Below are 11,044 nucleotides of genomic sequence, written 5' to 3' on the forward strand. Positions count from 1 at the left end.
GTCCCCTCTTCTCATTTCCCCAACTTGTCCATGTGCTACAAGTGGGGGAGGGGCTCTTGAGAAAATTCTGCCTGCGAGTATTAAATGCAAGGCTGCCGGCTCCAGGCAGTTGCAAGGAGACACTCCCTTGCTGATTCTAACAGCAACATTTGCACAATTTGAACACATGGGCCACGTCCACTGGAAATCTGAACCGCAGATGGCAGTTCCTGTCTTGTCAGCCAGCACTGATATTCCAATAAACGCTTAGAGCTGTGTTTTTCAACTTGTGGCTATCTTCGGGGGAATAAAGTCAGAAACTCTCCCTCAAGGCATTTCATGATCTGTTTTGGGGCTGCTCTTAAGGGAATGTAACAGTAAGAGATAAATTTGTAATAGAACAAAAGGGGAATCAAATCTTTGTTCAAAACTGAACACTAACATTTACTGGAAAGTGAACTCAAACAGCCCCAGAAACTTTGTCCACTAATGGGCGGGGGTGGGGCGGGGCGGCAGTTTCTTCTTCTTCTCTAGATTTTCTGCGTCTGAGGGTCAGAGTTAAAGCGGAAAGCTGATTTTGTTCAACCGCAAGCATCCAGTGCCCGGGGACTGAGGAGGAGCAGAAAAGAAAAACAGAAAGCTAGTGAATCAGTGCAGGAATGTCTGCTTGGGCCCTTGCAAGCTGCCTACTTCATGTGTCTGCACCCTAGCCCCTCTCCCACGGTTTCCCCTCGAAAAGCCCTGACCGCTTGTGTGTCGGGAGGACGGTGCTTCTCTAAGGCAGGAGCCTGCCACTCCCTCGTTTGCTAGCAAGTCAATAAACTATTCTTTCCTTTCCTCAAAACCTGGTCGTTGTGTTTTGTGATTTGATCTCAGGGACGAGGACCGGGTCTTGGTATCAGGAGCAGCACCCCCCACCCCGACCAAGTGCCCGCAGTGCCGCTCCTTCAGTGTCAGAGGCCACAGGGTCGAGCTGTTCAGGGACGCAGAGCTCCCGGCTTCCTCCTTGCTAGCCACGGGGGACTGTGCCGGCCAGGAGTTCGTGCTGTGTGGCAGGGCAAGTACAAGCCTCTAGAACTCCCTCCGAAGTATATATTGAAAGCAGTAATGCCTTCCAGGAGAGGATACAGACTGGAGTTACCACCACGGACTTGAAAGATGTCGGGGTGGTGATTTCCACATACCCTTATTGAAGTCACTCACGGGGCCTACTCAGAAAACGGATGGATGGATCTTGGAGATGACTGTGCATGATTATCACCGTGATCGGAGTGTCTCAAATTGCAGCTACTGCTGCACGTGGGGCTTCATCACTTGATCCCCAAGCACCCAGTGTGTAAGTATTGGTCAGGAAAATGCTCTCTGTTCTCCTCCTATGAGTAAAGACCAGCAGGGCAGTTAGCTTTCAGCCGGCAAGGAGAGAAAACTATCTCAGAGGCATATCAGACCTCCAGACTTAGGCTGTCATTTAGTCAGAAGGAACCTTCATCTCCTTTTCCTTCCAGAAGATGTCACACTGGCCCATCCCAGTGATGGTACTAGGCTGACTGGACCCAGTGATCAGGAAGTACAGCTCATCTAGGCATGTTGATAGCACAGTCACGTGTCAGAAGGTGGGAAATAAATCCAACAAAAATTCAGGGACCTTTCATCTTAGAGAAGTTTCTAGAAGTCTATCGTGTGGACATGCCAAGCTCTCCTAAGGTGATGAATAAGGTGCTGTACCTGGACCCCTCCTCCACCCCCCACACACAAAGGGCACAGCAGCCGGGTGGACCACCTCGGATTTCAGAGGCAGCATAGACCTCATTTCCAGTGTGCTACTCTGACCCATTTACTGTTTGGTCTGAAAAGCACATAGTTTGAGAGCAACCCGGACCTTTGGAAGGTGGATGCCAGTAGATGGCAACACCTGTATCTCCTCTCATTGCTGCCCCTTCAAGGTGCACACCTGAAAACAGCCTAGCGTGAGACCGACTTGCCCAAGATCACAAGGCACAGACCCCGGCCTGACTTGCGTGGTGTTCCACGCTCCATGCCAAGCCTGGTTGGCATTCTTCCATCTCTGAGTCTGTGCGTCGCACACACGTGACACCAGCCCCCAGGAGCTGGAGGGGTCATCCATGTATCCCTGGGGGTGTCCCTAGGGAGGAATGTCTGGCATGACCCTCCCTGTGCAGGTTGGGACATTGGGCAGCTGCTGTGGCTTCAGCGTGACAGGGAACTGGTGACAAAAAGCGGCCTGAGCTCAGCTCTTGTCTCCTCAGAGCTGGGACCCTGGTGTCATTGCCAAAGAGCGAGGGGAGGGCTCTGGTGGAGATCTGTGTACTCATGCACGGCAAGGGCCAGGAGGGTGGGCAGTCAGCAGCCCAGAGGGGCATGGGGGCGAGTCTGAATTCAGGGAGGGGCCCAGGAAATGGACCCTTGAAGAAGTGATGTCACTGAAGATACGCCCAGTAGAACCTGAACTGTGACCCGGACGGAACCCAGCTCCTGGTCGCAGACCCCAGTCCTGCTCACTTGACCGGAGGCGCTCGACAGAGCAACATGCGGTCTTGTTGTGCGGAGCCTTCTGAAGGCGTGGGAGTCAGGGAAGCCGAGAGGAAGAGTCTTCCTGCTCGCTGTGGGCGTTGGCTGAGAGACCACCTTCGCCTCTGTCTGTGTGTCCCGAGGAGCCCCGAGGTAACACAGGGCAGCCCAGAGCGGGCCACTCCAGGGCCAGGCCACGAGTGTGAGCCGTCCCGGGCTGACCTTTCCCCCGGCTCCTTGTGTGTGTGCGGAGGGCGTGGGGCATGGGGGGGACTGAAGGCTGGGCAGGAGGGGGCGGTGAGTGTCGGGACCAGGAGCTTCCACCCACATGTTAGTCCTGAGCCTGGGGGGTGTCCTCTCCTTCCCCCAGGGACTGGAGGTCTAGGCAGATGGCCCTGTGTGCCTGATCTCGGGGGCAGGGTTTGGGTTCCACATTGCCCCCTGTGGGGAGGTCCACGCAGCCCCGGTTGCCTCCTAGCCCGCTACCAGGCTACGGCTGTGAAGAGCTCCACACTGGGGAGTGAGGAGGAGCTCATGGATGGATTTACCTACTCCATCTCCCTGGACCCGGGGCAGGCTGCCTACACCCCAGGACTGCCCCACGAGACTGGTCAACAGACCCACTCCAGAGGGCCTGGAACCTCGCTCCCGGGGGCAGTCCGTGCCTCTCCTTGCTTGCATCCCAGGGCGCTGGGGGCTCTCGGGTGAGCTGCAAACCTCCCTCCTGGTGGTTCCTGGGTTTCCCACCGACTATCTCCCTGCTGCCCCCCTCAGCGTGAACCTGAGCCATCTGTCCATGGGACTGAGGTCCCCAAGCGCAGGGCTCCCCGGACAGGCGTGAGGAGGAAGGGGAGAAAGCACACGGGACGAGTGGAACCAGCTCCAAACACCAGCCGGAGCGCTCCCGAGGCCACCCTCCCTCCCGAGGACGCTGACCAGCCCACCACGGGCCAGCGGCTCCCCCGGTGAGCACCCACCCCCTCCTCGGCACAGTCGGGCCTCTGCCCACAGCCCACGGTGTGTCTTGAGTGTCCCCACATGTGTCTGAGCCTCAGCGTGCTCCTCTGACGGGCAGGGTGGCTGGCGATCAGCCTGCTAGGGTGCCCATGGGGAACATGGGAGGAGCTTAGAGGGGCTCCCCTGGCGCCCGGCAGTGCAGAAAGGACGGCCGGCCAAGCTGGGCCACTTCGGGGCTTACTTCTCTTTACCCGATGAAAAGCCTTTGGCCTCACCCATCAGTGGCCTGAAGCCTGGCTCACTTGGAAAAGCACATGGGAAGCAGCCTTTTGGAATGGAGGCTCACGATTCCCTGGGGCTGTGCCCGGTCCTTGTCCTCATCATGGCCACAACGAGGCACCTCTGGGGACAGCAGAGGGGTACCTGGGAAGGTTCGGGTAGGACTTCCTTCAGCCACAATAGGTATGCAGCACCCACTTTGTGCAGACCCGTTGGGGTCACTTAGCATAACTGAGTGAAGGAAGCAGACACAGTACTGGGACCCCATCCCGTGTGGAGTCGGGCAGTCACTTCAGGCGTCATCCGCAGGTCACAGCCGGGAAGCATCACGGGTGATACCCTCACGGCCTCCTCATGTAATGGGGGGCATGACAAGGGGCCAGAGGAGGATCTGAGAAAGTGAGCGTTCACTGGGCCAGGAGGGGGCACTGCCTATGTGCACAAAATGGGTGGAGGAGGCGTTTAGGCCTTGGGGCAGGGAGAGCCCAGCAGGTCACTCATCTTTGGATTCGCATGGGCGGGCTGGCGACTGGGGACTTCCTAGTCGGGAGCATGGGAGAGGATGGGGTCCCAGGACAGACACGCAGGGTCAGGAAGGGGGAGGGGCAGGGGCCTGGACAGGCAGGGGAGTGCACAGCGGCCAGGCCCACACAAGGGTGGACCCGGAGGGCAGTGTGGCTGGAAAGACCAGGCTTCTCACTCGGCCACCCCCAGGCCTTACCCCAGCTGCAGGATGGGACAGGCTAGGCGCCCTGCCTGGGAGCCCGAGCATGTGCCCTGCGCCATCGATGCCAGCCAGCTTTCATCCACCCTGGAGGGCCAAGTCCTCCACCACTTGGTCCAGGAGGAGCACCTGGGGCCCACGGTGGCAGAGCTGGAAGGTGAGGGGCTGCGGCCAGAGGACCATGTAGGGTGGGCTTCCCGGACTGGGGTTCCCTTCAAGGCAGTGAGGGCTCTCCTGTGATCCTAAGGCGCGGGGAATCAGGCCCGCGGTGACCCTTTCTCTGTGTCCTGCTCCAGAACCACGGCAGACGCAGCTGGCTCCAGAGACACGGGGAGGGCCGGTTTCGTCGCCTGAGCCGGTCCAGGAGCTCCCTGAGACCCCTGTGCTGGAGCGACGGCCGGTGTCACCTGCTTCCGCCCCTGCAGAGCCGGAGGATGTCCCAGCAGTGGCCTCAGCCCAGGGGCCAGGCCCTGAGCTGGAGCCCCATGAGCCCTCGGGCCTGGGGCCCAGGGCACTTGCTGGAATGGCACCAGGTGTGGCAGAGCCAGGTCCAGGTCCAGAGCCCACCGGCCCCTGTGCTGCGAGCCCCTGGGACATCCCAGGACTGGTCTCAGGCCCCGAGCTGGAGCCCCGTGAGTCCTCGGGTGCGGGGCCCGTGTCACCTGCAGGAATGGCACAGGGCCTGGCAGAGCCAGAGGTGGTCCTGGAGCCCACCAGCCCCTGTGCCGTGAGCACCCGGGATTTGCCGAGGGAGAGGGTGCGGACCATCCTGGCGTTTGCCCCACGCCTGGTGGCCGAGCAGCTGACCCTGATGTGTGCGGTGAGCGGAGCGGGCTCTCGGGGTCGGGGGTGGGCCTTCCCTGTGTCACGGGCTGCCCCAGACCTGCCCGCCCCTGACGTGGACTCCTGTGATGTGGGCCCACGTCCCAGCTTCCCCACGGACTCACCATGTGCCCTGAGAGACTCTCCTCACCCCCAAGCCCTCACTGACCACACGGGGACAGTAGGGCTGGCCCTTAGGGATCCTTGCAGACCAAGGAGGAGGAGCGGAGGGAAGGTGGGCAGGGCCTGGCCGGGCAGGGAGGGGCAGGGCAGGGGAGGGGTGCTCAGGGAGGTGCTGCCAGGGCCTTAGGTACTCGGGCCATTGGCCTGGCAGGCTCCTATGGCCTCCGCACTTCAGAGGCCCCTGCCATGGACCTGACTGCGTGGGAGACACAGACACCAACAAAGGCCCTGGGTGGAGTTGTTTCAGGGGAGACTGCACCTGAGTGGGGAGCGGGATCCACGGGGTGGCAGCATGGGAGGCAGATGCCCCAGGCTGGGCAGGCGTGAGCTGCCTTGTGCCTCAGGGAGGACGTGAGTGAGGGTCCCTGTGAGCAAAGCCCCTCTGTGCCCCATCACTGTGGGGCCCTGTGCATCCGGTCCTGGGCGCCTCAGTGGACGGGGTCTGGAGTCCGGACGGCCACAAGGCTCACAGCACGTCCCCAGCTGCCTGGGCCCCAGCTCTGACCAGTGACCCTGCCTGGGAACAGGGGCACCAGGGGCACAGCTGGATGACACCTCTTATCATCCCCAGGAGCTGTACAGTAGGGTTGAATGTGGTGAATGCAAGGTCTACGTAGAGAGACAACCACTGAGGGAAGCCATTGTGCTCCTGGCCCCCAACATCCTTAACGTCATCAGGCAGTTTGGTACCACGTTTCATTGGGTCATCTCCTCCTGCCTGAGGGCCCCGAGCAGGATGGCCCAGGACAGGGCCCGAGTGGTGGAATTCTGGATCCAGGTGGCCAAGGTCTGTCATGGGACGGCCCCCGGGGTCCCCTCCTTGGCCAGCTCTCAGGATGGGTGCCTGCGGTCTACCCTGCACGGTCCCTGGGGCCTCCTGCCAGGGGCGTGCGGACCTGGACTCGCAGGCCCCGGGGGAGGGACAGCCATCCCCGGCCCCTTCCTTGGGTTGAGCCACAGTCCTCCACCCAGGAGGGCTGCTCACCAGGTACCAGGTGTGCTGGGCTCCCTGGGTGTCTGTCTCCTTAAGGACAGGAGTTCATGGGGGGACAGAAGCAGAGAAGCAGGCCACGCTCTCAGCTCTGTCTTCCCTCCCAGGAGTGTCTGGCTCTCAGAAATTTCGAGTCCTTCCGTGCCATCATCTTCGCCCTGCAGCGCCCTCCTGTACGTCGCCTGGAGAGCACCTGGGCACATGTTTCCTGGTGGGTAGCCCTGTCCCTGGGACCAGGGCACCTGAGTGGACAGGGACACCCCTACACCTTGCAGTGTCCCTCAGTGGGCTGGGACTTCCTGGGAGGCGGCAGAGCCTAGGGGCGGGGATGGCGGGCTCTTGGGGGCCCCTGTGGGTTAGGCCACGGGTACCCCTGCAGGAATCAGTTTCCTGCAATGTTAGGTGTGGGTTGAAGCCCATTGGAGATCTTGAGCTTGTGCTCTGCAGCAGGAGGTCTCTGCCCCAAGGACAGCGACCTTGCCCAAAGCAGATTCGCCCCTGGGAGAACTGGGAATGGAGGCCCCGGGGGGAAACATGAAGGCCCCTCCACAGGCCACGGATTCCCCGGAGCTCAGGGCCATGGTGGAAAGCCTCCTGCGGGCTAGTGGGCCTTCTAGGATCTCCAGGAAAAGGGGTCGGCCCCGGGACTCTCCGCCTGCTGGCCACATGCGTCCCTCCTCCTCTCCCCTCCCCATAGGAAGAGCTCCTGGATCTACAAAAAACTTAAAAAGAGGAACAAGGGGCTTAAAGGGAAGCAGCTCCTCAAGGTAAATGGGGGCTGGAGGTCTGGAAGGGAGGGGTCCTTGGGGCAAGTCCTCTGCCGCGCTGTGGCAAAGCTTTGGGGAAGACTCGAGGAGTGCGGGGTGAGACGGGGAAGCTGATGGGGAAAGTAGGGTCCCCCAGGCCTATGAGGGCCTCGTCTGTCTCCCTCCCTGGCTCCACTTGACTGTGGGCCTGGCATCCAGTGAGGACCCAGGGGACAGACCCCCGGTCAGGGCTGGGGATGGCGTGGCGTCGGCAGCAGGGTTGGGGCCCGTGGCTGAGCAACGTCGGCTTGTCCCCTGGGTCCTCTGAGCCTGTCACGGACCCTCTGTGGCCTCGGGCTCCTCATGTGCACATGGAGGGTTGCCGTCACCCTGGGGTGTGGGCCTCCCTGGTGAGCAGGGTCCAGGGAGCCCAAGACGCGCTTCAGCTTTGTGCACCCCCCCTGGTCATGGGAGGGGAGCCGTGCTGATAGCCGGGTGACAGTGAGGGCTCAGGGCACCCTGGGAGGCAGAGGGACCTCCCCTGACCCTCTCAGGGCGGCGGCCGTGGCCCAAGGACCCCCATGAGTTTGTGTGTGTTGGAGCTGGGGTCGCTCTAGGCTGAGAGCCTGCTGGAGGTGGGGACAGCGTAGGTGCCAGGGGGCTCGGGCGAGCCATCCATCCACCACGGTCTGGCTGTGGGAGGCCACGTGGGAGGGGAGCATGAGCACCTGAGCGTCGTGCACCTTGCAGGAGGCGAGGGCCATGTTGAGGCGATGGCCGCCGTCCCCCAGGGCATCCCAGGATATGAAGACGCAGGTGAGCGTGGCGTGGCCAGGGTCGGGGCGGTGGGGTGACCCTGCACCTGCTCCTGGTCCCACAAGCTCTGAACTGCCAGCTCTGGGGTGACCAGGAGGAGGGCGAGAGCAGCTGGGTACAGGGGGAAGTTGGAGGACAGGAGCAGGGACCACAGGACCTGGGACTGGCCAAAAGCCAACCCTGGGAGGGACCAGGAGGGGAGAGCAGGTGGAAGGGAAGGAGGGAGGCCGCACAGGGTGGGTGGTCCAAGGGAGCTGGGGGCTGCGGGTGTGGGGTTCAGGGGAGGCTCTGTGGGCACCCCTGCGGCAGGTGGGGACTCATCACCTCCCCACCCCGGTGGCACAGGGCATGATCCCGCCGCTCGGACTGATCCTGTACGAAGCCTTAGAGAAACAACAGGAACATCATGTGGACGTGAGTGATCCATCAGGGCTCAGGGGGGCAGGATGGTGAGCTTTAGGGAGGAGAGAGCCCCCAGTGAGCCCGGACCTCTCAGCACCAGCCACCCCCCTCCTGAGTCCCCCCTCCACCCCAGGACCTGGGCTTCTTGGAGAGGACTGCCAGAAGGACCCACCTAAGCCCGGTCCTGGCCCCAGGGCAGGTGGGGCTGAGGGCTCCAGGGGGCAGCATGTGGGCAGGACTGGTCTCCCCGTCAGGCCCTGCCCTGGGGGAGGGATGCTGCTCCTTCAGGGCAGGAAGCACATCGGGGGGCTGGCAGTGCCTTCCCGCCTGAGGCCTCAGCTCCCCAGTGCAGTCCCCGCTTCTCGGTAGCCCCGAGCCCGGGCCAGGCCCGGGTGCTGTTTCTGGGCAGGCCTGCCCCTTGGAGGGCCCTGGCGGTCCTCCACCTTGAGAAAGGGTGGGGACGTTCCGGCCTCCTTCTGGGCTCAGAGGGCTGTTTCCGATGTACTTTGGCCGCCTTGCTGCCTTCCAGGGTGATGGTATAAAATAGAGAGAGTTGAGTGCCCAGCCATGAAAGGTGAGGGATGTAGTCAAGACCCCCCGGGCAGGACCTTGTCCGGGCCATCCCCTGGGTGTAACGCGTGTTGAGAGAGTTAAGACATGCAGGGCTCAGGACACTAAAGGCTTTGTTAGGTGGGGGATGGGGTGGCATCAAGGCCGCCTTCCTGGAGGAGGAGCTGGAGACCCAACAGTGGGAACAGGCAGGGCTGGATGGCATTGGAAGCAAGGCGGGTTTCCGTGAGCAAAGATCCAGGACCATCGCAGTGCCCCACTCCTCAACCCCCTCCTTGTCTGCATCCTGTCCTTCCTCTGCCCCAGGTCACTGACTTCCTAGAGGAGATCGTCATATACAGGTTCCTGGCCAGGCAGTATGACCTGGAGCCCAAGGAGCACTTCCTGTCCTTTTTCCAGAGACTGAAGCTCCTGCGTGAGGAGCAGAGGTGAGGCTGCCAGGAGTGGGGTGTGGGCTGTAGCTGCCGGCAGGCTCTGGGGGAAGGGCCCCCTGCCATGTGGCTCCAGGGGCTCACAGGTGGCCCTCTGTCCTGCAGCTACGGCCTGTCCTACCACCTGGAGCCCCCAGGTCAGAGGGCAGGCAGAAAAGGACTGTTAAAGTTCTTCAGGTCCCTCAAGATTTAAACTTACGGGCCAGGGCCAGGTGAGTTTCTGGGCTGGGGCGATCGGCAGGGGGCGGGCTGTTCCCCAGCCTCAGGGAAGCTTCGGGCCATGCTGGGCGTGGGGGCGTCCTAAAGACCGGGGCGGCTGGGGTCCCAGCTCCACTGCCGACCAGGCCTGTCAGGCTGAAGGGTGGTTCCCTTCCCCTCTGGGACCCAGCCTCCTCCTCTGTGAGTAGGTGACGCTCAGGAGCCTTCCCGTGACAGGGACCCCCCGGGTGCTGGTGATTGACAGGACCCTCCGTGCAGGGCCCGGGGCCCAGGGGGCAGTGGGGACGGGGTGGAAGCAGGATAATGGGGGGAACCTGGGATGACCGGTCTCTTCTGATCACCCGCGTGGCCCTGTAGCTGCTGTCATCGGGCCCGCGGCCCTGCTGGTGTCCTGGCTGCATGTGGAGGAGAGCTGCTTCCCCTCCGGGCAGGCGGCCCCTGGCGCCCCAGGACCCCAGTCTGCTTGCTGCTCCTCTTCCTCCCGCTGCTCATCCGGAGCCTCTGCTGGGGCGGCTGCTCTGGCACCTCCTCCGTCGGCAGACTCGGGCAGCTCCCCCGGCTGCCGCTGTATCCTCAAGGACCCGTATGTAGCTGCGGCGCACCTGGCCACCTTCGTGCGGTGTCGTCCCCTCTGCTCGTGGCCCGTTGGACAGAGGCGAGCCGCCCCACCGTGTGGAGGATGTTCCCCTTCGTGCAGGTGGCCTCCCGCCGTGACACCAACTCCTGCCTGGGCGCCGTCAGCCACCGAGTCGTAGCCACAGGGTTCCAGGAATAGGTGGGGGCTGTCCTCACCAGGCCCGGCCTTTCCCGGGACGGACATAGACACGGCGCAGTGCCGCGTGGGACCACGGCCTCCTGGTGCCCAGCGGAGGCATCCGAGGATGCAGGGGTGGCCGACTGTCGCAGGGTCCCGGGGCTTGCTTACAGGGGAGCCCCCGGTGCAACTTCCTCCCGTCATCCCTGAGAAATAGCCTCCCCAGGCACAGTGTGGTCTGGGTGTTGTCTCTGAGGTTTATGGTTCCCGGGGGTTGGGGTCATCTCTGTGCAGAATGTAATAAATGCTGAACGGATTGCCACCACACTGCTCTTTCTTCTCAAAGCTCTGCCCCTCCTGCGGACTCCGTGCGCCCCAGCCCACCCCACCCCAGCCCTCAAACTCTCTGATGCAGGGTGGCCCTGACCTCCGCCAGGTTGTCCTCCATCCTCTGTCCTCCCCCCATAAGGTGCTCAGGAAGAGCAGGGTGCTCCAAGCCCCAGGGGGGCACACCTCGGCAACACTGTGGAGGCCTGTTCAAACAGAAACTGAACCTTCTTTCCTGTCACCTATAGATTATGATCAGACACCGAAACTTGTTGATTAGAAGCCCCAGGGTGTCTCTTCACGTCTTGAACACCA

General features: G+C 62.2%; 1 protein-coding gene across 1 annotated transcript; it reads left to right on the plus strand.

Moving 5' to 3' along the window:
- Positions 1 to 2,139: 2,139 nt before the first annotated feature.
- Positions 2,140 to 10,142, plus strand: LOC118911487 (ral-GDS-related protein-like). The gene is made up of 13 exons (XM_057496735.1): positions 2,140 to 2,661; positions 3,283 to 3,473; positions 4,054 to 4,143; positions 4,459 to 4,625; positions 4,765 to 5,288; positions 6,045 to 6,260; positions 6,572 to 6,675; positions 7,162 to 7,231; positions 7,961 to 8,026; positions 8,372 to 8,440; positions 9,305 to 9,426; positions 9,535 to 9,641; positions 10,006 to 10,142. Exons 1-12 carry the CDS (start codon positions 2,527 to 2,529, stop codon positions 9,620 to 9,622), a joined length of 1,842 nt encoding a protein of 613 aa, XP_057352718.1. The 5' UTR covers positions 2,140 to 2,526; the 3' UTR covers positions 9,623 to 9,641; positions 10,006 to 10,142.
- The last annotated feature ends 902 nt before the right edge of the window (positions 10,143 to 11,044 follow it).

This window comes from Manis pentadactyla, unplaced genomic scaffold (assembly GCF_030020395.1).
Source record: "Manis pentadactyla isolate mManPen7 unplaced genomic scaffold, mManPen7.hap1 scaffold_331, whole genome shotgun sequence".
Lineage (NCBI taxonomy): Eukaryota > Metazoa > Chordata > Mammalia > Pholidota > Manidae > Manis > Manis pentadactyla.

Bases quoted from the DNA above. Each gene is read 5' to 3' on its own strand.
- LOC118911487 (XM_057496735.1), top strand. From the start codon at position 2,527: ATGCGGTCTTGTTGTGCGGAGCCTTCTGAAGGCGTGGGAGTCAGGGAA. The intron at 4,626-4,764 runs GTGAGGGGCTGC...GTCCTGCTCCAG, and splicing joins CACGGTGGCAGAGCTGGAAG to AACCACGGCAGACGCAGCTG. The intron at 9,427-9,534 runs GTGAGGCTGCCA...TCTGTCCTGCAG, and splicing joins CTCCTGCGTGAGGAGCAGAG to CTACGGCCTGTCCTACCACC.